At 30.2% G+C, this 26,297-nt stretch overlaps 2 protein-coding genes across 4 annotated transcripts; one reads left to right on the plus strand and one right to left on the minus strand.

Annotated features, from left to right (window-relative positions):
• Positions 1-6,866: 6,866 nt before the first annotated feature.
• Positions 6,867-14,928, minus strand: Bet5 (blocked early in transport 5). 2 transcript variants are annotated; one of them, XM_035364881.2, is made up of 5 exons: positions 14,812-14,928; positions 14,347-14,446; positions 13,971-14,041; positions 12,629-12,767; positions 6,867-7,091 (listed from the first exon to the last, which is right to left on the minus strand). In XM_035364881.2, the coding sequence occupies exons 2-5, from the start codon at positions 14,443-14,445 to the stop codon at positions 6,963-6,965; spliced, it is 438 nt and encodes a 145-aa protein (XP_035220772.1). In that variant the 5' UTR covers position 14,446; positions 14,812-14,928; the 3' UTR covers positions 6,867-6,962. The 2 variants fall into 2 exon arrangements, with proteins under 2 accessions (XP_035220772.1, XP_035220773.1); XM_035364882.2 differs by lacking the exon at positions 14,812-14,928 and adding an exon at positions 14,735-14,756.
• Positions 14,929-14,950: 22 nt separating this feature from the next.
• On the plus strand, positions 14,951-26,080 carry PIG-M (Phosphatidylinositol glycan anchor biosynthesis class M). Of its 2 annotated transcripts, XR_015040173.1 has the most exons (3): positions 14,964-15,270; positions 18,568-18,746; positions 23,883-26,080. XR_015040173.1 is itself a non-coding variant. In XM_035364880.2 (2 exons), exon 2 carries the CDS (start codon positions 18,705-18,707, stop codon positions 19,998-20,000), a length of 1,296 nt encoding a protein of 431 aa, XP_035220771.1. In that variant the 5' UTR covers positions 14,951-15,270; positions 18,568-18,704; the 3' UTR covers positions 20,001-21,472. The 2 variants fall into 2 exon arrangements, 1 of the variants encoding a protein (XP_035220771.1); XM_035364880.2 differs by lacking the exon at positions 23,883-26,080 and having other exon boundaries at positions 14,951-15,270; positions 18,568-21,472.
• Positions 26,081-26,297: the final 217 nt, after the last annotated feature.

Genomic DNA, 26,297 nt, shown 5'->3' on the forward strand with positions numbered 1-26,297 from the left:
TGCACTAATCTGCTTGAATATTAAGGCAAGAACTAAATTCTGGACCGGATCGTCACTTGTGATGTAAAGTGGATTTACTTCAACATAAGTCGAAAATGGGGCTGATGAGCCTGCCGGCAGTGTCACAAAATGCAATTTGACTAACAAAATGATCATGCTTTGTATCTGATGGGAGTATCCAGAAAAAGGTTAAACTCTTTGGCAGTAAAGTGTACAGCGAGATGCTAGTCCATGTTGATGCTGATATCAAGGAAAAACGTCGAACAGAGTTCCGGTGTAAAAAGGTGATTTTCCGTCAAAATAATGAGAGACCACATATGTCTGCATTCACTGGCTAGACTCTGTACAGACTCAAATGGGATCTTGCCACACCATGCAGCCTAGATATCACTCCTTTCAACGTCTATCTTTTTTCACACCTGCAGCTACTTCTTGCTGGTACTGTCTTCCATTCTGCATGGGATGTCCGAAATGAGGTTGATATGTTTTTAGTCTCGTATTTCTGGGCCTAAGGCTTTAAAAAAACTACCAAAACATTGGCAGAAAATCATAGATGTGGGTGGTGATTACTACCCACACAAAATGTACTGCTTTTTCTTTTTTCCTCTCTAACTTGATTAAGAAAGTTTTTGGGTGGAAAACTTTCATTATAACCAGATATTATGTATATGATTTGAAATTTTCATAAATTAATTCAGATTGCATTTTCTAATATGCAGGAACTATAACATTAAATATATACATAAACAGTTAATGCAGTTATCAGCCAAAGCATTATGATGAGAATGCACTCTCTAGAATGAGTTAGATAGGCAACAAAGTGTGAATGTTATTTTTTTATACACGTGAACTACAACATTAAATATATCCATCAAAGGTTGACACACTGATCAACTAAAACAGGAAAATCTGTACACTGAAAATTTCGAATTGTTGCAAAGAATGACGTAAATGGTACATGACAAGGTGGGAATACTGAGGCATAATTTTGTAAACTATGTATGCGTGTAATGGGGAAACCTGTTGATATACACATATTTGATAAAAGCCACATTGTGATGACCTGAAGGAATTTCTAAAATGGCACTGCTTATCAGATGTTCATAAGCTGCTGTTGTTAGTATCTATGAAAAGTGGAAGACAGACTGTGAAAGTAGTTGTAGATGCTGAAAGCATTGGTTGTTCGCACCTGATTAACAAATGCAGATTGTCCCCTTTGTTGAAGATTAGGCCACTGTTGGTTCAACTGATAGCATAATTGAATGCAAATTTAAGTACAGGTACATCTGAACACACAATTCATAGGACTCTGTATATTGAACTAGTACCACATGGTGGCTGGTTCAATGGTGCTGGCCTCTGTTACGCCAGCACCATTGAAATTTATGACTAAAAGTGAGTTCATGACCATTATCATTCAGCAGTGGAAAGGAGTTACCTGATTGTTTGAAAGACTTATATCTTTTGCATCATATTGATGACCTTGCTAGGGTATGCTGTTTGCCAGGTGGACAGTTGATCAACACATTTTATCACAGAATGCAAATGCTTTCATGGGCAGGAACCAGTAGTGGTTGAATACATCATAACAACTGTGATCATTATTGTTGACTAGTCACACTATTTCATGATTCCTAGCTAACGTCACTGGAAACAGACTTTTCCAGCAAGAAAATGCTTTTGATCACAAGATCAGAATTCTTTTACAATGCTGATGAATTTCTGATGGTGTCCTTGACTCATAATTCATCTGATATTAAACCTCTTAAGCATAATTAGGATGTGATGAAGTGCCATTTCAGAACTCGCCACTCAGCTCCTCAAAATCTATGGTTATCGTGATGCATCAGTTTCTAAAACAATGTTTAACACAAATATATGGACTGCAGTAGTGATTTGATTGTTTCATCTTAGTGCTTTCAGGTTTATTTTGCACCAACTATAAGAGAAAGGTACTCGCCAACAGCATGGAACAGAAGCAAGTTTGGATCTAAATAGTAATAGTTTAGCCTTTAATTTAACAAGCATGCTGAAACATAATTGTTTATAGTACTTCAGAGTAAATTTGATAACAGATTCAAGGTTTGATTAGCCATTATACAGAGTGTCTTCATTTAAAGAAAATGAATAATTTGGTATTTGTATTTTTAACACATTATATATATATATAAAATTTGCTTTCTTAAATCTTGATTTTTATCATGTTTGTAGGATGTGTATAAAGTGATAGTAAATTATTTTTAGAATCAGAGGGGGGAACTAGTACATATTCATTTTAAATAATTTGCAAGTTTTAGATGTTTATTAAAAATATATATATATACTAACAAACAGATGCCATCAAGACTCGTGTGTAGATCAGTTTGAACTGTAAATTGAAACAGCACTTGTCTGGGTTATTTACCTTATGCAGCAGAATACTAACTATTACACATATTTCTACCACATCAACAAATTCTTTCTTATTTTGAGATGTGTTTGCCTTCCGATTTTCTGCAGGACTATGCCACAGGACAATATCTAATGTTATTTATATTTTAAAATTGATAGCAAAGACACTAGATTATGGAAAACAAAAAGAAAATTTAAATGTCTATAGACAGTTTTAAAATGTTTTTGATCCAACTTAGCAATTATCAATAAATAAAGTAATAGCAAAACTTAAAGGACAATATGTTCCTAAAAAAATACAAGCAGTGTGGAATTGCACACAATTAAGTACATTAGGTGCTGCTTAATATAACCAAATTTGTCCATGGCTATTTTGATGAGAAAAAGTATCCTTTAAAATAGCAGTTGGAATTTAATATAAAAATATCAAGAAACATACAAATACATATTTTCACAGCAGCATTTTAATTAGAAAATGCAAAAGTTTGTATACAAACTATCCACAATGTCTTTAATGCAAAAGCTATTTATAAACTATTCATCTGTAGAAATTATTTGACCAATATTGTACCTTACAAATTTTATAATCTATTTTGACCTTATTTGGTGACTACTTCATAATAATTTGACTATAATAAGCCATTTCCTATTTACATAGACAGGACTTCGACAAATTCCTAACAATATCTGTACAATAACATTAATCGGCATCTACTATATACAAAATTAAATCAAAATTCATATATCATATGCAAGTTTATTTAGGAAAAGACAAATAAAAAAGTGGAAATTTTTCTACTCCATGCAATCTTGTAAATTTACTGGTTATTGTCTATTATAAACTCTATTTGGATAATTTATTTTCTTTAATCATTTGAATGATAAGATTAATTAACATGAAATTATATATTTAAACAGAAAACATTTTCTAAAGACATTGTTGATAAGAAAATACACTGAGATACAGCCATAAGCTTTCGAAATGGAATGACAGCTTTGTGCTGAAAGATAAACATGATCTATATGAAATACAAGGGCAATATGGAACGAATAATGCAATTTCACACTTTGGACAAACTGTCAGTGGCAGACATTCATTGAGAATTGTTTGTCCTATAGGGCTCAAACATTAAGGTGTAAAGCATCAGTTGGTGAGATTTTCAAAGGAAGGAAGGACAAACATTCATGATGAATTAGGAGTGGGAGGCCATCTGTAGTGAGTGATGATCTTGTAAAAAAAAGTTGCCTACACAATCCATCAGAATCATCGATTGACAATCTAGAAACTTTCATAGCAATTTCCGAACATTTTTCAAACTGTTGTACGATGCAGTCACTAAAAAATTTCACTGCTGTAAATTGTCACAGAGATCCGCGAAACCAATCGAATAGCAGCTGCCTTTTCCCCCGGTATCATACAGAAAGGGAAGAGGACACATGAAAGGGACATTGACTTCTTTTGAATATCATCTGTTCCCTACATTGAAGAAATTACTTGGGACACAGTACCTCACTGATGTTGAGGAACAAACTGCTATGACAAGTTGGTTGAAGTTGCAGGCAGCTGAGTTTTTTGCAGAAGGAATTGGTAAAAATCTATGACAAGTGCTTGAATGTACAATGACAAACAATGTTTTGAAAAACAGACCTCTAAACTAACCTCTGTTTCACTGGAAATAAAACTGCAGCAAAACAGAGATTAGTTTCTGAATTGCCCTCGTAATAATTCTCAGTGAGATCTAGGCAGCAGAATAGCCAATAGTTATTTCTTCAGAAAGTGTACTTGAAAATGGGCTCAAGAAATTCTTTTTTTCTCCATCTTTGATCTTTCAGGATTAAGTGTATATCTTCTGTCAAGAAATCAAATAAACCACAGAGAGCTTAGTATGAATTTTGATTCAAACAACTGACGCTGAAAATTTTTAGTCTAGTATCATCAGCAAAGATTTAAAAAAAAAAAAAGTCTGTAGCCACTTAATGGAAAGAAAAGGCAGCAGTATGTAATTTATGTACATAAAGATTTGCAGAAGCAATTAACTGCCATATACATATTTATAAATTATGTAAAAATTCTGTTTTTAAATGTAACCCAATCTACCTAGCAGGTCAAAATTATAAAACTTAATTAGACACACATTTTGTTTTAATAAAAAGGCCAAAATATAAAAAAGAAAGAGTATACTCATGCAACAACAACAACCAAAAAAAAATTACATGTTACAACATTACATTAAACTTGCATGTTACATTAAGTTGCATAAAAGCTGATATGGTAAGAATTTTTAATGCCCACATATATTTACATATACAAATATCCTCCAAACCTGAGACTGATTACTGAATATATGAATAAGACTACTTAATAGGTAGTTCATCTTTTGTTCTGCTCACTGCTAACAAATAGGCCCTATGTTACTATTTAGTTTCCTTCAGAAAGTTCTCCATGAAGATCTTTCTTTTATACTGATAGATCTTGTAATAAATAAAATAATTAGTCAATCTAAAATGATTTAAGATGAAAACTAGTGAACACTTGTTTCCCAGTGATAAAGATTGGCTGGATGGCAGTTTTCATGGTTTGCTTCAGGTAAAACATATACTCAGAGTAATGCTGCCTAAAAGATTCCTGCAAAAGCAACTCTACTGAAAGAATCTCTAAATGCTTTGTGAGTAATAAGTAACTAAAGTAATCCCCAAAATAACTATTATATTCTGTAATAATCTGTTAACTAACTATATACATTTATTTATTAGGATGTGTTTCAAGGTGTTCATGAAAACTATTCTTTCATATAAATCTTAACATTAGTGGAAATATGTGCAAGAATATATTTTTTTAATCCTAGAAAACAGGACAATTTACAGATAGTTTCAGGAAATTTAAATTCATAACACTACATTGTCTCCTTTTATCATGTCAACTAAGTAATATTCTGAAAAAATTAAGATATACTGAAACATTTTATGAAAGGTAGACAACTACTCCTAAAACTCACTGACACTTGTTTCCGTCATCCATGTAATATAACATTTAAGTATTAAAAATTTATTACTACTTTAAAAGTGTGTAATAAACAAATACTTTAAAAATAAAAAAAAGTTTGTTTTATTGAACATAATACACATTAAAAGTAAGATGCAAAATAATTATAAAATTCATTTGTATCTTACTCTGTTGTATTTCTTATCCAAAAATTTTATGAATGTGTAATATAAATTTTGTTCAGAAAATAGCAAAAAAATTCAACTGTATATAAATAATTAATATATTTTCTAATTTTAATAGAATTGCAAAATCTCATGTAAATAAAAGTGTGAAAAGTTTCAAAATAGATCAATTAATGGAAGAAATAATCATCAATAACTTACAAATTTTAGGCATCCAATCTGAAAGACACGCAGCATGCCAAAAGTCTTCTCGAGAGGTTGGTGGTAAGAGAAGGGTGGGAGACCCTTGCTTTCCGTCAAAATTGCTGGTGGAGGTGTTGGTGTATTTAATAAAGGCAAAGCACACTAGGGCTATCTGCCTAAAGGGAGGGATGCCTTCGTGGAGGACTTTCTAAGGGAAACTGGCTCATATATTAGTTACACATGGGGAAAACCACGAAAACACCCATGCAGCCAGCATGTTCGCGGGATTCGAACCTCGGACCGAACTACCAGTGTTCAGCAACTTTACCGCTCGGCTGCTGGTGGGCCAAATTGCTGGTGGAACTGAGCAAAATCGCACTATAACCTGTATGGTGCTCAAGGTTCTACCGTCAGACAAGTAATGAAAACAAATTTGCAATATGCATTCAATGCATGATCCCAATATAACTTTATGCTTGGATTGGAAATATTTTCATGACAGTATTAGCACAAAAAAGGATGATAAATTAGAATTTTAAAAAAATTACCCTTTTTGAAATTTTTGTGTCACATCATTTGTTGTACTTTTGCATAAAATAAAATCACAGCATATAGTCTGTTTTAGATCTTACCCAGTATGCTTCAGTCCTATCAGCAAATCCAAGGTTTTGAGTCTCCTCTTGTTAGATAAATCTGACCAGTCATAAAAATAATCTATATAGAAATTCTAGTTTATCACAAATTTCATTAATGCTCTTTTCCGAAGTTTATTCTTATCCACAAAATTCACTTTACATCATGAGATTTGATATAATTACACTGCAAAAATTAGTTATAATATGATTTATCATATACAAAGGATTTAAGTTATACAAATGAAGATTACTCTTAAAAGAAAGATGAAAAGAAATGAAATAAAAATTACCAGCATTATATCTTAATTTATGGAATCTTAGAATTTGTGTTTCTGAGCTTCACAAAATTTTTTACTCATATATATATTTTTGTATCACTAATGAAACAATTTTATTTAAAACCAACCAACCAAGATGTAAGTATAATTTGTATTTTTCAAAAGGACTGATTAAAATTTTAATTTTAAATAAATAAAAAAAATGTGAAAATACATAATAAATAAACTTTAATTTCCATATTACAAGTATGTACATTATTTATACACACAAAAAAGAAAAATGTATACAGAGAATTTTTTTTTAAATTTACATAACACGTGAACTGAAGACGGCTGAGTTTCTGACAAGTTTATCCAGTTGTGATTGGAAAACTTCACTAATTATTTCTTTTCCAGGTTTACATTCAGGATTTTTTACTACATATTCAACATATATCTGAAAGATAGATAAAATAATTGAATATCTTTATTTAAATGTGAAACAAATTTATGATTACATACTTACATTAGCAACAATAGTTCCAACAGAATTAAAATTTTTTGTAAATAAAAAATAACACAGATAATAAGTAAACTGATTGCATGAAAGTCTACTAAAACAATGCTAGTCCTTAGTTTAATTATATCCATTTTTACTTTTGTGTTCAACATTTAAATCTGTTAATTACAAAAATATCACGAATATAGTTCTGTAATAAAATAAGCACAATCACTAATGCAATAATTTAGACCCCCCAGAAAATATTACACAAATTACATTTTAATTAGTAATTTCAGCTCTTACTTTCGTATTCAATTTTATTTCAAGTAATAGTTTTTGTATTCAATTTTATTTCAAGTAATAGTTTGTCACAATAGATACTAATTCGTAATAGCAACCAAATCATTTTCTTTATTATAAGCCTTTTATTTAGCACACTCATGGAGTTCTACTGCGAGTGGAATTTTGTTACTGTTGTCTTACCTTTTTAACCAACTTTCCGCTAAACTATTGAGTTCAAATTTTGTACACACTTGTTTGCCAACGACAATGCTATGTTGCAAAGCAATTTTTCAAAATTCAATTAATATTTTTTAATGTAAATTTTAAATGACTTTTTGCACATATCTTCATTTAATGACATACGATGCATATTAGAACTTTACTGTTTATAGAAGAGAAAAAGTATCCTTTCAATCAAATTTGTAATTTGATTTCTGAATTTTGGAGGGGATTAAATGCTTTATTTTTTTAATAATTTTTAATGTTTTATGGTATGAAAATTTCAACACATAAAAATGTATCAGATATAAAGTTTTGAAATTTTTAGATTATAATAATATTATTTACTTTACCCTCTTTCAATACAAGAATGATAAAGTATTAACTGAGCAATTTTTACATTTTCTTGGAATAACTACATTTTCATAACAGTAACATTTATATTTCTAAACTTCACGGAATCTCCATATCCACTGCTAATGTAACTGTCAACTTATTATTTTTTTTAATTCCTCCCCCCCCCTTTTTTTTTTTTTTTTTTGAAAGAACGATTTTATAGCAAAAAATGATAAAAACAGACCATTTTATCAGTGCTGAATATGGCATACAGAATGAATAACTCATGCATATTTCTTAAAACAGGCTCTTTCCACCAATGCAATGCAATGCAAATATATCAATACTAGCAGCTACTCCCCACATATTTTTAAATGATAAGGTAAGCCTCAACTGAAATCTTCAAATTGAGCTAATTCTAGAGTAGATTCTCTTCACATGATTATTAAGCACTTTGTACTGCCTTTTTCTTGTACAACATATTTGATGTTACAGTATTTGAGTATTTAGTGCATTTTATCCATATCAAAAGTGCACCTCATAGATTCACAAATGATAAAGTTTTTTTTTTTTTTTGTTTCTTTCTTTCTTTAGGCTAGAATCATTAATCAAGATCTTTTTCACTGAAATATTGAAGTTCTTTCTTGCCAATAAAACCATCTAAATAAAACAAAGTATAGACGCTAAATTATATAATTATTAATATATAATTATATAATATATACAGTACAAAGTGTACATGTACAGTACAAAGTCCAAGAACTGGACATGCAATATCTGGAATGATCTAAAATCCGGACCATAAAGCCACCAAATTTTTATGCTTTAGGCATGCACATTTGATTTTTCCCCCGTAAGGAAACATATGGAGAATCTCGATTCTTAATTTCAATTCGACACTAAATAAAATACCTCATTATTGAGGAAACAATCATTTTAGCAGACATTTGTGTGATCAATAATTTGGCTCCTTAGCTGCATATATCTGCTTGGCATACATCTCAAACCGAAACATCCCACATAGAAACCTTGTTGATTTTACAACTACTAATATTTTATATCCCTGATGAAAACCTGGCGAATCATTATTTATTATAAGTTAAATGCACTATATATTTAAGTTAAATGCACTATATATTGACAAGGAAAAATTTAACAAAAATTTCTTTCCACATGCTAACAATAGATTTTGTCAATGATATCCATAAGGCTAAAAGATTACATTTAGGGCTATTTGAATTAGGAATGACTGATTTTTTATTCACATAAACCCAGAACCAGCACCAGAGCTCATATGGCCGCAACGGGCAGCAGAATTTACAGAAGACAAAATTTTTGGAATTTAGAGAAGCACCGAATAACAAAATTAAGGGTTGATAAAATTTTTAGAATTTAGGGAAAGCACTGGAACCCAAAATTAAGGGACAGCAAAAATTTAGAACTTAAAGAAACGCTTGCTAGCAGAATTTAGGACACGCAGAGACTGCATCAGGCAACAAAATATCTAGCGCCGGCTCTCAGTAAGCATAAATATATGTGAAAATTTATTTATTCAGGACTCAGATAAGCATGTGCAAGAATTAGACGTAATAAAATTAATTAATACAATTCAGGCTTAATTGTCTCAGTGCGCAATAGAAGCAAGGCAAAATTTAACGGAATATTTCGTTGCCATGCTACATAGTCAATCACGTACGGCGAACGCTGTTAAGCTAAGTTAAAATTATAATTTATGGATTCCAAAAAAATTCAGTTAATATAGCAGATGTGCTGTTCCTTAACTTTCTGATTTGATCCAGCTTATTCTTTTTTTCCAGGCTGTTATAATTATAGCAATTTTATGAAAACGAAAATTTGAACTTTCGATTATGTCAAAAAGGGTTTCTAATTCTCAGCTGCAACAGGATCTACAAAGTGAAAGCATGTTTCGATGTCCATTAAACAAAAAGTGGAACTGCTGCAAAAAACTACAGATATATTTGTCTCAAAATTATGTGAGGAATATGGCGTATGGAAAGTACATGACATAACAGAAAAAGAAACTTTATGAAGTTTTTTAGATTCTGACACCCCACCCACAATAAATAACAGAAAAATTATTCGCTATGTTAAAAGTGATGATCATGACAAAGAGATGATTGAATGGTCAGACAGAGACAAAGGAGTGCCATTGACGGGTACAATGCTAATGGCTCAAGCCGAAATATTTCATGAAGAAACGAACTTAAAAACTGAATGCACATATTCGATAGAATGGTTAACCAAATTTTAAAATTGCAGTGGTATAATGCATTTAAAAATTTCAGTTGAAATAGCTTCAGCTGATACCGAAATTTTAAAAATACTATTTGCAGATGAATTCTTGAACTCATTAATTGTGAAACATTACCTTCAGGACAAATTCACAATGCCGATGAAACTGGTCTTTTCTGGCAATAGGTATCGCAAAATACCTTGGCAACTTGTATAGAAAAGGCTTCAACTGGTGTCAAAGGTTCCAAAGCTACACTAACAATTTCAACATGTGCAAATGCTGCAGAAACGCACTAGTGCAAACTTTTTGTAATTGGAAAATGTACATGATCTTGAGCATTTAAAGGAGTAACAATATCCCCTGTTATATATATTGTGCAAATAAAACAGCATGGATGACACAAGCATTAATGAATGAATGGTTTAAAAATCATTTTATATCCAAGGCTCGGCAGCTTCGGTTAGTTTACCTGATGAAGCAAAAATAGTTCTGACTGTAGATAACTGTTCGGCTCATACTTCACTTAAAAGTTTTAGTGAAAGATAATTTATCCATATTATTCCTTCCTCCAAATTGTACATCCATCATTCAACCTATGGATATCGTAATAGCGTGTGCACTGAAATGCAAATATAAAGTAGATTTTTAAAATCCATATTAAATTTCTTGAACAATGGCAAGACTATTCAAGAACTTTTGAAATATTTTAGCATAAAATCTGCTGTGTGCAGCATCACAATATTGTGGAAGGATGTGTCTCCAGATACTTTTAAAAATGCTTGGCATAATTTATGGCCAGCTACCATATTTCATGTGGAGGATAATGAAGATGATAGCTGCGAATTTGAAGGTTTTCGGATATCGCAAACCAAAGGTGAAATTTTCGAGTTAATGGATTGTGTAAAGAAATGTGGAGAAGCAGTAATAAATGAAAATAATATAACAAAGTTTTTCACTGCGATCCCAATGCTCCAATCAACAATTAACTTATGGCGAAATCTGTAGTATGGTTCTAGATCCAGAAAATATCATTACCGAAAGCGTAGAAAGTTACAGAGAGATTTTTGAAAATGAAAAAATTTCTATTGACAAGTTAGTCGGAATTCTCGACACAGCAACTACAGGACTTGAACAGTGCAGCTTTGTTACCAAACAAGAGATTATGTCTATCTATAGAACCGAAAAGAAAGTATTAGCAAAAACAAAAAAACAACAAAAAAAAAAAAATTGAAGCAACTTAAACAATTTACATTCAAAGAAATATTTAATAAAGTAAAGATATAAATATTAAGCTTTTTTAATATAAATTTTGATACCATTTAAGTCATAAATGCTTCATTATTTCAAAAATCACAATTTCATATTTTTAATTTTATAATTTCTGCATGCCATCTTACTAGATTTAAATTGATGTCTAATATCCAGAAAAATCCCAAATCCGGAATCCCCAAAGGCCCGACAAGTCTGAATCTTGCACTTTGTACTGTACTATTGTTTGAATTATTTTTAAAATCCAGATTCTAAGAAAAATTTCAAAATCATGTTTAGTTTTCTCTATAAATTTTGTCATTATCACTGTTTTTCTGTAAAGCTAGGTAGACAGTGCAAACAATAATGAACTATAAGATAAGAAAAGAATGTTGACTTATAATTGGAAAAAATAAATTACTAACAGTTTATGATACATGTACATATTTCATGCTTTTATTAAGTATTTATCAAGAAAAACAATCAACAAATCTACCCATAAATAAGTTTGAGTTTCTTTTATCCTAGGATAATTTCATGGCAATCACTTTAACAACAGACTCAAAGCAATTCTTCCTTTAGTGACAGCAAAATACAGTATTCCCGCAGAAATTTTACCACAGTTTCTTACACTGCAAACAAATCCTACCAGTGCATACTTTAAAATTGAGTTTATGACCAAAAATATCATAATATATCTCTAAAACAATTGTAACTTGAAAAAGAACAAAAAGAATGCATACAGAAATACAGACATCGCTTCTTAAAACTACTGAATTCTACACTATTGCAAGAATTCGCCACATTTTCAGCATCTGAGGATTTCTACTAAGGCAGTTGCAGTAATTTATAAATACTTTTAATTGGTCTTTGTTCAGTAAATGTTAAACATTTAATTTTTCAACACTTTAAGTTAATTTATTAAACCTTAATTCCTCTTGAATATTTAATAATTTATAAAGAAATAATTTACTTCAAATTCAAAATTACGCTCGGAAATTACACACACATTTTTTCACAAAAATCTTAAACATTAATTATGTTTACAAGAACACAAGCAATGCACTATAAGTCTCATACATTAAGCAAAAAATTTAGCTTGGGTTCAACAATGAATGCACTGTAAAAGTTAGTTTGAAAGTTTATATCTTACCTCTTTATATATTTTCTGTAAAAGTTCACGAACATTAGCTGCATTTACATCAGTATTCATAATAAATTTTAAGCCAGAAGCAGTTTCATAAAAATTCAACTTGTATTTACTTGTACGAAAATTCAAAAAACCTTCTTTGCTAAAATGTATATTAAAAAAAGAGAGAGAGAAACAGTGATTATTTTATCTGTTTATGCAGTTTTAACAAAATTTCTCATAAAAAAAAAAAAAAAAAAAAAAAAAAAAAAAATTAGATCAATTAAGTAATTTTTCCCCTTTTAAAATTTCATCAGAAAATTACACATTACAATGAATTTTTCAAATTTCAAATTCATAAACAAAAGTAAATTGAGATAAAATTCTCATTCAGGATATTTTTAAAATGGCAATTTGATACAAAGAAGAAATAACTAAAGTTTATACATAAAAATACTTTAATGCCATGACTGTACAAGACTACAGTTTAACACAAACAAATGTTTGGATATATGTTTTTATAAGTCTCTCACCTTATATTTAATCAGTCATTGTGGATTTAAGATAAACATTCTAAAAATAAATCTCCATCTTAAGTTTTATCATAAGGGAGAATTATGCTTTTATCTTGTATTATACTAGTTATAAGATAAAAAGCATTAAAAGATTAATGATAAAGGTCTTTTTGAAATTTAAATAAAATTCAGGTAACTTTTTAACAAACATGGATGAATTAGAATAAAACTGTTTCAAGAAATATCTGAATAAGAAGGCAAGAAACATTATTTTACTTATAATACTAAATGCTAAGACTTCCAATTCATATTAAATTTAACACTGCTATCAATTTTTAACGATACAGTGGATAACTCGGCTCTAGTACAGAAATGGGTGCCCCTTTGATTAGCGACAATTTAAAAAAAAAAAAAATTGACTATGAAACCTCACTACTGGTTATCATGATAGTTTTAACTTTGTTTTAGCTACCTGATTTTATTTAAATGAAAATAGATCGGTGTTTACATGGACACAGAGTTTGTGCAATTCTTTGACTTCTTAATTTGGTTTTGTTTAGCAGCCAACTTGAAATTGCGCCCTCCTGTCGCCTATCTTGGCGTCAAAAAAGAATCACCAAGAAACAAGGGGCACCCAATTGTAAACTTTTACCGATAACTCTATTCAGATCGCACTGTAATAAATATTAAGGGGCACCCAATTGTAAACTTTTACCGATAACTCTATTCAGATCGTACTGTAATAAATATTATCTTCTGTAAAAATAATTAATATAATTATATAAAAAAATATTAATTCAGCAAATATATTTTTGACAACATTAAAACAAATATTTCATAACAGTTCTTACCAGTCTGTTGGTGAAAGCTTGAGGACAAATGATTTGAGAGAGAATACCAGGCCATACATTAGTTTCATTTCCTAGAGAATTATACAAAATTAAATATAAAGCTAAAAGCAAATACACACAGTTTCACATTCTTAATTTAAAACCTCATATTCTGACACAGTAGACTTCATTAAGAATGTACCTTCATTATCATTACTTTAAATTTTCATTGAAACCAAAATCGACATAATGTGATTAAGAATACAAATAAAATAAAAATATCATTATCAAATTTTGCAACAATTATTACTGCAGGAAGGAAGGCATATAAGCAAAAAACAAATACAGTCTTTCATTCATTTTTTAACTTCTCTCCATTTATGATTTGTTTTCTTACTTCGTCTCTGGACATTCCAGCTTGTTGCCTTCGGTTCCATTCCATATAATATATACACACCCCAGCCGCATTGAATATATATAAATTGTAAATAGTCATTCTGAAATATATACCAAATTACAAAATTTATTACTTCTGCTTATTACTAACATGAATTAGGAGAAGAAGAAGAAATATAAATTTTGAATATTATAAAAAATTGCACAGAAGTAAATAACATATATATAGTAAACTACATACAAAGTAAGTTACAACAGAAATAGTTTAGTTCTACCACATGAAATAGCGCGGGTATCTAAAAAATATCAATGTTAGTTAAGATAAATACAAAAGTTTCGTATAATTATAAAAATTATATTTTAAGGCATAAGTAACTGTAAGCACACACCGATCATCAAAAGAAATCCATGAAATGATTTTCAAAGTTAAATTATAGATAAAACAGTATATTTATGTTAATCATACCTTAGATTTCAATTACTTAGACAGAAAGGAAAGTATCCAGATGTCTTTATTGCACTTGCTCAAGTCTTTCTGCACGCAGCGCAAAAAAGGCTTAGTAGTAAAGTCAAAAAGATATATAGAAACCGGGCATTTTGGTTTGAGAGTAAAAAAATTAGTATCATTTGGTGCGAAATTTATAAAGGACAGGTAAAAAGTCAAAGTCAAATTCTGTAATCAAATTTTTTAAAAAAAGCCCAAACAATACTAAAAAAACTATGGGGTTGATGCAGAAAAAGAGGATGAAAGAAAACTGCGTTGCCTTTCCCGTGAATCCCAAAGGTGTATCACGATTTAACCTGTGTATCCTATAAAAGTTATATCCCTCTAAGTGAATTGAGTTGTTATTATTCGTCTTTGGTTTATAGGTGATGAAGGATCCGTGCTTGAAATACGCTTGTGAGCTTCAAAAATGCCTTAAAAGTATGATGCTCTTTTATTTAAATTATATTTCGAAAGATGCTAAAATCCTCAGTAAGGTTACAGTTTTAAGAATTTTCTACTCCACTCTAATGAAAAGAATGGACAATTTTGCTTGAAAAGTTTGCAATTGGGGGCCTCTTGTTTTTTTTTTTTTTTTTTTTTTTTTTTTTTCCGATTCTTTTTTGACGCCAAGATCGCGCCAGGAAGGTACAATTTCAAGATGGCCGCTGCACGAAACCAAAATAATAAGTCAAAGAATTGGACAAACTCGGTTGTCCATGTGCACATCGATCTATTTTCACTTAAAAAATAAAAAATCAGAGAATTGCGCGAACGAGACATTCCTTAACTTTGTCATGTAACCCCTTAACTTTGTCATGTACACATTGATCTATTTTCACAGGGAGCTAAAACACTGTCATGGTAACCAGAAATGGGGTTTTATCGCCAAAACTGAACAAAATTTGTCGCTAATCGGAGGGGCACCCATTTGTACTCTAGAGCCTTTTGCTTTTTTAATCACAAAAATGTATGAAATATTAATGGATACTTTTTCTAATTTTTTTTTAAACTTCAGATGTTTTGCCCAAAGTACTAAAGAATAAAATTAATGATGGAATTTGATTTTAAAGGATAGTGTATGTGTCATAACATAACAAAAAAACTGGGTATGATGTGCTTGGTAATAGAATGTGGGATTGAGTAATTTTGTTTTTCTCAGGCTCATTCAACATGTTATCACTTTATTTGCTTGCTTTTGAAATCCCTTAAAAATATTCATGTATATTATAATATTTCCATCAAATTTTTATTCATTGTGTTAATTGGATCTCCAGTCTTTTACCCATCTTTTCCTGTCACCAACCATTTGAAGTAATTTTCTGATCAAGGGATTTTATGTTCGTCCTACTTTGCAAGTTATAAACATACAGTCTGTATCAGAAATTTGAACCGTGACTGTTCGATTTGTAAGCACATCTGACAAGAAATTAAATATCTTTCTTATTTAGAGTTAGAAACTTTCCTCTCTATATCTGAAGATTTCATATTTCGATTTTTTTCCTGGAGAAATTAGAAGTGAATTTGATTTGAAATTTGATATTGAATAATTTTTACAATATAAAACAGAAGTCTACAGTGTCTCACAAAAGTGATGGGACACTTGTGCTTTACGAAAGGAAACTGTAGTAAAATAAATTAAAAAAACATGTAAAAATTTTTTGTGGGTGTGTTTCATACTTAAATTTAGTAACAATTATTACATAACATACATTTTCTCAAAATATTAAAATACTAATTTAATAAAAATACAATTGTTTAGAACGGAGCAAAAAATGGCTCACATAAGTGATGGGACACTTACTTTTCCATTAAATATTTATCCAAAAATTTTTCTTAAAATGTTTTAATATTTTGTTGGATTTCCTTTTACTTTTAAAACGTGATTTAATCTTCTTGGGATGGATTCGACTAATTTCTTTGTGATTTCTGGAGTGATTTTACCCCATTCTTCTTGAAGCAATGATTTTAATTGTTGTTTTGAAGAAATGGTGTGTTTGCGAATTCTTGATTCCAATTCTTGCCAAATATTCTCTATGGGATTTAAGTCTGGAGATTGTGGTCGTGTTTTCATTATTTCAGGACAGTTATACAGCAGCCAGAGTCTAACGTTCAAAGCAGTGTGCTTGGGGTCATTGTCCTGGTAGAATTTAAAATCGTTATGAAGGATCAATGTTCATGCTAAAGATTTCAAATTTTGATTTAAAATGTCAATATACTTGTACCGATCCATTATACTGTCAATAAAAACAAGATTACCAACTCCAGCGGACGACATACACCCCCATACCATAATTCCTCCTCCACCATGTTTTACCGTTGGCACCAAGTTCTGTTTGCGAAATTCTTTCCTAGTTTTTCTCTACACGAAGATTCTACCGTCAGAACCAAATATATTAAATTTACTCTCATCAGCAAATATAACTTCATTCCAGTAATCAGAGTTCTTATTTATGTTGAATTTTGCGAAAGCCAGTCTGACTTTTCTATTCTTTTCACTTACGAAGAATTTTTTCCTGGCTGCTCTACCGTGATATCCAGCAGATCGAATTACTCTTCTAATAGTCCCAGGATTAACAATTACTCCATGTAATGCTTGTAAATCAGCAGCAACTTTAGAAGCACTCATTCTTGGATTTTTTTTAATATTTAGAACAATAATTCGCTTTATTCCATTGGATAGCTTTGATGGTCGGCCAGGTCTTCTTTTATCCTGAATCATATGATTCTTTTTATATCGTTTAATGATATTGGAAACTGTTGAATGACTGAAATTAATTGTTTCAGCAGTTTCTCTAATAGATTTTCCACGTTCAATATGCAAATTAATAACTAATTTTCGAATTTCAGACAAAGTTTCTTTTCGTTTAGCATTCATGGCTGCACAGAGCTAAAAAACACAAAAATTCCAAAACAAACTGGAGAGAAAGACTGCAGACGATTTTATCAATTATTGCCAGTTGCTTTTGAGTAAAAATAAAAACCCAAAAAAATATTTTTATTGTAGTACGTAGTAGTATCTAATGGTGTCCCATCATTTATGTGAGCCATTTTTTGCTCCTTTCCAAACAATTGTATTTTTATTAAATTACTATTTTAATATTTTGAGAAAATGTATGTTATGTAATAATTGTTACTAAATTAAAGTATGAAACACACCCACAAAAATTTTTTACATGTTTTTTAATTAATTTTATTACAGTTTCTTTTTGTAAAGCACAAGTGTCTATCACTTTTGTGAGACACTGTATATGACTCAAAATAACAGAATTGTGTGGAATGAGCCCTTTTCGCATTTGCAATTTTGCTTTTAGCAACAGTTTAAAATATTTGGTACCGTTCTGTTATGAGGACTGGATTCAGAAATGTATGTATGGTTGTATGTATTTGTGTAGAGTATATACATGCACAATATACATTTAGCAAATCCAATACACACACAAGCATGTGCATACATACATTTCTGAATCCGATCCCAATGTATTTTTTGTATATTCCTCTAAGATGGTTTATTATTATAAGGAGATAACATTATTTTGTTATATTGAAAATATATAATGTTAGTATTTAATTAATGTTTAGATAAATAGAAATATAAATCCTGTTTCTTAATTTTCATTTTACGTAATACGAAAATATGCAAATTTAAAATTCTTTGCTTAATAGACAATTGGCAAATTAACGTATTGCAAAATAAACATATACATATAGCATAAAATAATTGTTTCAATGTTTCAGCTCATAATTATAATGAAGAAATGTGTTCTACAGTGATGAAAGCCTTACTGGACTGCTGCCAGACCTGGAAAACAGAAGCAAAGTGTTGCCTAGGGTTCATAAAAACCAATGATTCCAGTCAATAACCTCACTAAGAAATGACTGATGCCTTTAAATATAATTATCCTCAGATTAAAATGGTCAGTAGGAAATTTTGTGACATGGATATAAATGCTCATTGTATTATTGCTTTTGTAATACGTATGACACTTGTATTGTATGGATATGTTCAAGATGAATACTTTGAAGTGAAATATACAGATATTGACTATCAGGTATTGACTGATGGAGCTGAATATGTAATGAAAGGTTTGTCACCTTTTAATCGTCATACCTACAGGTATACTCCATTCTTAGCAATGTTGCTTACTCCTAATATCTTCTTTTTTAATGCATTTGGGAAAATTTTGTTTTGTGGTCTAGATATTTTAGCTAGTCTATTGATATATAACATTCAAAAAAATTTTGGTTGTTCTTTAGCAGTTTCTAAATTAAGCACATTTTTATGGCTGTATAATCCATTAAGTATCATTATTTCAACTAGAGGAAATGCAGAATCTGTAATGGTTGTACTTGTAATGCTTTCTATATATTTATATCAAAGTAGTTACCCATTTTTGTTTGGATGCATTTATGGTGTTGCCATTCATGTTAAAATTTATCCATGCATATATGCTGTTACTTTTTATTCCATCTTGACTTCATTTTCTGAAACTGTATATGGTTTGAAAAAACTCAAAACAATTCTTTATCCAAATCGGAAAAAATGTTTATTTGTTACAGGAACTATAATTGGATTTGCTATTCCAACAATTATTTCTATTGTTTTATATGGTGATGAATATGTACATGAAGCACTTTTATATCATGTTACAAGAAAAGACATCCGTCATAATTTTTCACCATATTTTTATATTTTGTATTTGTCTGAAGCAGTAGATTTAAATACATCAGTTTGCATATCAGCCTTTGCATTTTTTATTCAAGCAGCTTTAATTGCCTTTGTGTCTTGGGTGTTGTATTTACCAAAAACTCTTCCGGCTTGTTTGTTTCTAGAAACATTTATATTTGTTTCTTTTAATAAAGTATGCACATCTCAGTACTTTTTATGGTACTTATGTCTTCTTCCTCTTAATTATCAGTTTTTAGTGATTGATGTTAAGTATGTTTTTGCAGCTTTTTTGTTCTGGATTTGTGGTCAAGGATTTTGGCTTCTTCCTGCATACCTTTTGGAATTCAGAGGAAAAAATACATTTTTATTGCTGTTTCTTTGTAGTTTAATTTTCTTCATGATTAATATTTTTCTAATAAGTGCATTTGTGTTGATTTTGTCTAATTTGTTAAGTGTTGCAAAATCAGATGCAGTAAATGCTCAAAAAATGAAAAGCTTATAACATATGTTAAATAGGTAATGTGAAATAATTTATGTATATAGTAATTAATAATTTTTGTCATGTTTTACTGTATTTTGTTACTGTGTATATTTTTGTTCATAAACTGAAATTTTGATTCACATTTATTGTTATTTTTTCCTACATATGCACTATGTTATATTATGAAAAGCCATAATTAATTAAAACTGCAGGTATTGTCTTTAATATTCAAATGTTTTGTCGTAATTCTTTTTTAAAGTGACTATAAAGTTGGGACAAATTTTCCATATATGCAATATTATAATGCAGAGAGTCATACTGAATGTTTAACTTCTGTATCCTCAATGGATATTTTATTTGATACACTTTGATGTGATTGCTATAGAAATTTTAACAAAGGGCTATTTCTTTAAACATAAATAGTTTAACTGTTTTATGTTGTAAAATAGATACTTTCTGTTAATGGAGCAACAGTGATCAAATGTAGTACTATTGCTTTTCACATAACATCAGCAATGACCTTTTTGTGAACAATAAAGAATGGACATCAATCCAGTAATTTTTCATCATAGATTTTCAATTGATTTTGTGTCGATCTACAGAAAGTCATTCTTTGTTGAATATGTGCCTGATGGCAAATTTATATCAGTTTTCAAATTTTTTATATTTTAAAGTAAAAACAGATTGCCATGTAGATGACCAACAGATATATTAGCTCCATGTACATAACAATCTGTTTTCACTTCAAATAATTGCATAGTTGGGCATTGTGCATAGCCTTGACATTAAGCATTATATATAAAATAGTTATTCTTTTTATGAAGTCGCTATTCATGTATCATTAAGGTTACCACTATCAGGGCTGTTGCCAGAGACCACGCAACAGAATTTTTAGAATTGAGATAAGTCTCCTGCAGTAAAATTAAGGGACGGTGAAGTTTTTAGAATTTAGAGGAGACACTGGGCAACAGAATTTAGGATAGTTTAGAATTGAAGGAAGTAATGGGTAATAAATTTTAGGGCCTGCAGAAATTGCACTAGGTAGCAAAATGGGTATCCGTGACCCTGACCACCATCTAGTTAAATTTTGCACCAATATTTATTTTGTCCTCCAAAACCAAATAAAATATCAAAGTGTAATTAAATATTTTTACTTTTTATAAAAGAGTAAAATGTGCATAAACAATGCAACTTCATTCCTGCCCTCCCAAAACAACATATTTTTTATAAATATAATTAAAATTTGTTATATTTATGGTATAATACAAAATCTATATCTAATTTTGTAAAATTTACATTTACATTCATATATTTTATAAATATTCAAAAATATATGTTATTTTCACCATATGTATAAAATGGTAAATTATTTTATTCTATAGTCTGGGGCAGACAGCATGAGTATTATTGTATTAAGTTACCTTTTTGAATTAAGGCCTTTTTATATAATTTATAGTTCTATTCAAAATAAATAACATTAAAATGCCACAATACTTATGTATGTTATCTGTCTTCTGTCTGTGTCTCTGTTTTGTAATTCAAAATAGAGGAAAATGAAATTTCAGATCTGAAAATGAAAACTTATCATTTTTATCACAGATTAATTATGTGATTACTTTTATAATGGTGTGTGAAATAATCTGTGTTTTTTAGTATGTATGTATCAATTCAAAAATGCAGAAGACTACATATTCTGCATTTTTGAATTGATACATACATACTAAAAAACATTCTATTCTTTTATTCTGTTTTAATAAAAGTACATCGTAAGAGAAGCTGTATCTTTATATTGGATTAGACTCTAATATTATTAAAAAGGTATCCTAAGGATAAAAGTTCTAATTTTATCATAGTACTTAATATGTTATGTTAATATATTACCCTAAAAATTTCTAAAAGCAGATTTTCTATACTTCGTAGGATTATTCTAGTTGTGATAATATTTATTTTAAAATTATGGAAAACATATTTTTACAAATAACAATTGTCTAAAGAAAGATTTAATTAAATAATAAAATGATGTATTTATATTAATTAATATATTAAACTGATTTTGTCTGTTTCATGGTAGCATGACACTAATTCCAAAAATTGTCCATGACAGTTATATGTATAAATATGCTATCCATTAATAATGTAATACTAATTATTGATATGTTTTGCCAGTAAAAATGTGTTGTATTTGAATCAGTGCTAAATTATAATTATTGCTAATTTTTTAAAATTTATTTAAGCAATAAATTAATAACACAACACAATTAACAGTTAAGAAATTAACAAAATTCTTTGTTTACATCAATACTGTTTAAAAGCATGATGTATTTCATGAAAAAAAAAAGAATTTAATTTTCTCAATTTAAGGAATTTTTCTTTTAAAGAAGGGAGAATTGTGTCTGATCACCCTTGAAATAAATAGAGTTTTATTCAATACTTATTCACATATTGTTCCGTCAACTGTGGAGTTGGCTACCATCGAACTATAAAAGTTGACAGAGATCCCACAAAGTTGCGCCTATCATTCCTGAGGAATTCTGAAGGAACAGATGCTTCTTTATTTATTAAACAATCTGTTTTAAAATGCCCTTGTTTTTATGCTTCATAAAAAGATTTTCGTCGATTTCCATTGTTTTATTGGGCTGTCCTATTTTATCAGAAGCTCTGTTTAGAAAGCTGAGTACAAACTTCCCACAGGTAATTCTTCCCATCTGTTGTTTTGTCAACCATATCTTGTCCATTAAATTTTTTTTTAAGGGTTAGATCACATCACTTTGAAAATAATCCACTGCTTCCTGTTTTGTAGAAGACAGGTCCCAAATTTTGATCTTCCCCTCCTTCCAAAATACAAGAAAAAAGTACGATAGTAACGGATAATTTATACCCTTGTTCATGAAAACAGAAGAAGTTTATCAAAACCAATAGCGGTTAATCAGATGGAAGAGCAAATGTTATGAGTCTTCATTGTTATACGTTATGCATATCCATAACCGGAACTAAATCACGCTGTTTTACTATTAAATGGAATACAGTCAAAAGTCTTTAATCTGGAATGATCTATAATCCGGACCTCAAAGCTACAAACTTTCTGCGCATGCATAAACACATAATGTGTTTACATATGCGTTTAAGCATGCGCTTAATACCTTTACACATACGCGTTTAATGTATAATTGACGTTATAAGCTGAGTTAAAATTATCTAATTATCTATTTCAGTTATTGTTGCAGATTGCGTTGTTCCTTAATCTTCTAATTGGATCCAGCTTATTATTTTTTGTGGACTGTTAGAGCAATTTTATAAAAGTAAGCTTGAACTTTCGATTATGTCAAAAGGAATTTCCGATTCTGGAGCTGCGATAGGATCTACAAAGCGAAAGCGTGTTTCGATGTCCATCCAATAAAAAGTGGAATTGCTGCAAAAAATGGATAAAGGCATATCCTTTGTTTCTCTAACTATTTCAAAATCTATTTATCAATTTCATGCTGCTGCTCTGCGTGGGGGGGGGGGGTCGCAGCGCGCAATGAACTGGAAGTTGATCTGTCAGCACTATCCTTATCTTCACGGCAGATGTTTTTATTTTATTCGGCTTATAATTTCATACTAAATGTAGTATTTCATATCGATGTACTCCGTCTTTGATATGATTTAAATCAAATTCCTCGTCATTATAAATATCACGAATGCACATCAAATAGTTTTCTAGTTGCAATTTTCTAATTTTGACTATATGTAATGTATGCTTTACGCATGCGTGCGTTGAAAGAAATGTTTAATAAAGTAAACAAATAGATATTAAGCTTTTTTTTTTTGTAAATTTTAATACCCTTTAGATCATAATTGCTCTTTATTTCATAAATTACGGTTTCATATTTTTAATTTTATAATTTCTGCGTGTCATCTTACCAGATTTAAACTGATGATCTATAACCCGGAATCGCCAAAGTCCCGATGAGTCCGGATTAAAGACTTTTGACTGTAATACGTAAGTATCTTGAATTCAAAATCTACATCAAACTAAGGTATTTTTACTAACCATATTTTAAGCAGTGTTACTTAAATCTTTGCATATTAGAAAATGAATATAGATTAGTAAGTAATGTTGAACTACAATGTTATCTTTCCTTGTCTGATTATTAACTGTTATTTTTTAATCCAGATGTTTTATATATTTACAGTACTTTTATTTGTGTTCAGTTCATGGTTTCTGCTGGTTGCATGAAAATTATAATAGTTCCTCCTTCTTTAGTATAAATATCAGTCAGTGTGCTTTAGAAAAAGTATTTCACAGAGGTATCCTTGTCAGCTTGGTAGTCCATTAGTACTTTGTTGTAATCGAAAAAATAAAAGTTGGAAATTCAGAAGTATGGCCAAAGCATGTGATGGCAAAAACACTGAGTAAAATATGTTAACAGATATTGCATCCATCTCCAAATTCAAAAACACATTATAGAGCTTAGGTTTCATTATTCAGTAGGTTAATAATAATGATGGTTTCTGTTATACAGAGTGGTTCAAACACTACCAAGATTGATTTTTTTCTTTTTACGAAAACCTTTGCTAATATGTCATCCTTTAATGTACTCCACTCCAAAGTCAGTACATTTTTGCCAATATTCTGGAAACATTTTTATACCCTTTTACTGTAAAATTTTTGGTTGGTTGTGAATCCACTTCTGAACATTGACGGCATCGTTATCTACAGACTGCATGCTATCCAAGTGGGATCTGAGACTCAGGATTGAATTAATGGACATACATTCATTGAAAATTACTATAGTCTTCAAAAATGCATCCCCTTCATTACCATACCACCAAAGGAGAGAACTGGCAGTTGCATGTGCTTCACTTTGTTCTCATCTGTTAGTGAGCATGAAATTCACTTTGTCATAGTACAAATGTTTTATCACAGTGTTTTTTACACTACCAACATTGATGAGAGCTCTGATGCAAGTTCTTTGACCTATTCTCACAAAAAGTAGCATTCATTTTATCATTCACCCTCAATGAAGCATTTACACCACTCACAAGGATCCTAGAGAGACACTATTCCTTATACTGTGTTTGGAGTCTGCCAAGTTTCAGATGACTAGATGTTCTCTCAAATAATAAATTTGATCACAGTGAGTTTCTCCATTGTGTGAAGCAGCTGTTGTTCGCTCATCACTCTCGCAACTGCCAGATGACTCAGAGCAAGCTCTAATCTGCAACGCAGGCAAGGGAAGGATAGTGACTGTACTCATCCAAAGACATACAGCACTGTGCATGGGTATTTGTTTGTAACAGCAACAATCCTGTCGTATTTGAATCCCCTTATTAAACATGCTAAATTCCTTTACACAGCAGTAGTAAAACTATTAAGTATTATTTATAACATATATTACATGTAATGCTCATTATTTACCCGATTACATAACATCACATGCAACAGCTGTAAATATGAAAAACACATGCATATATCCAGCAGCATGTTAATTTCTTTTGATATATGGTGTCTCTCATCTATAAAAGAAAAGTGTAAACTTAAAATGTATGAGAAGTGAACATGGGTCTCATGTTGGATAATATGAGACACAGTCACAATTTCTGGTATTATTATGTGTAGGACCATGGGTCCTACAAATAATAAAAGATAATAATTAAAACCAAACCGGATGGCACCAAAGGGCCCGGGTTCGAATCCCGGAGGCGTAATAACATTGTGTTGATCAATGTGCATGCTGAATGGTGTACTGTTGGCATGGGACGAAATATTGGTGACTAAGGGGAAGCAAAAGCAACCTTTACACAAGCGTGCTTGTGTTTCATTTTGGTTTGACAATTATTTCATGCAAAATCAGAAATCTTTCCCTCCCTTCAATTATTATCTGTACATTAGCAATATTTTTTGGGGGATTTATGCTATTATTGATGATGTAATCAATAGAGGAAACTTGAGTTTTGAATCCCATTCTATATAATGATGTTCGGATGATAAGGTATCAATTAAACTAGTTTTTAAATACTTCAGTTACATGCCTTAAAATGAATAGATTGTATAATATGAATATTTTGAATGACAGTCTGTTAATAAACAATGACCAAAAAAATATTTTCTCATGTCTTAATTCTGTATTCCACATGATGAAATCTACTCCATGCTATGCTATTAGCAGCTGCAGCATAGAAAAGCAAAAACTTTGTGATCTTAACTTTGCAAATCATCAGTAACATTTTAATAAAATTAGAAAAGCTGAAGATGAAATGGGCATAATTAAGACTATTTTAAATTTCTGCGTAAACTCACTGTTTTAGTGATTCAGCATTGTAGTGATGTTTTAAGTA

Source organism: Stegodyphus dumicola, chromosome 3, assembly GCF_044657685.1.
Source record: "Stegodyphus dumicola isolate Sdum_Otavi_A_Nest chromosome 3, ASM4465768v1".
Taxonomy (NCBI): domain Eukaryota; kingdom Metazoa; phylum Arthropoda; class Arachnida; order Araneae; family Eresidae; genus Stegodyphus; species Stegodyphus dumicola.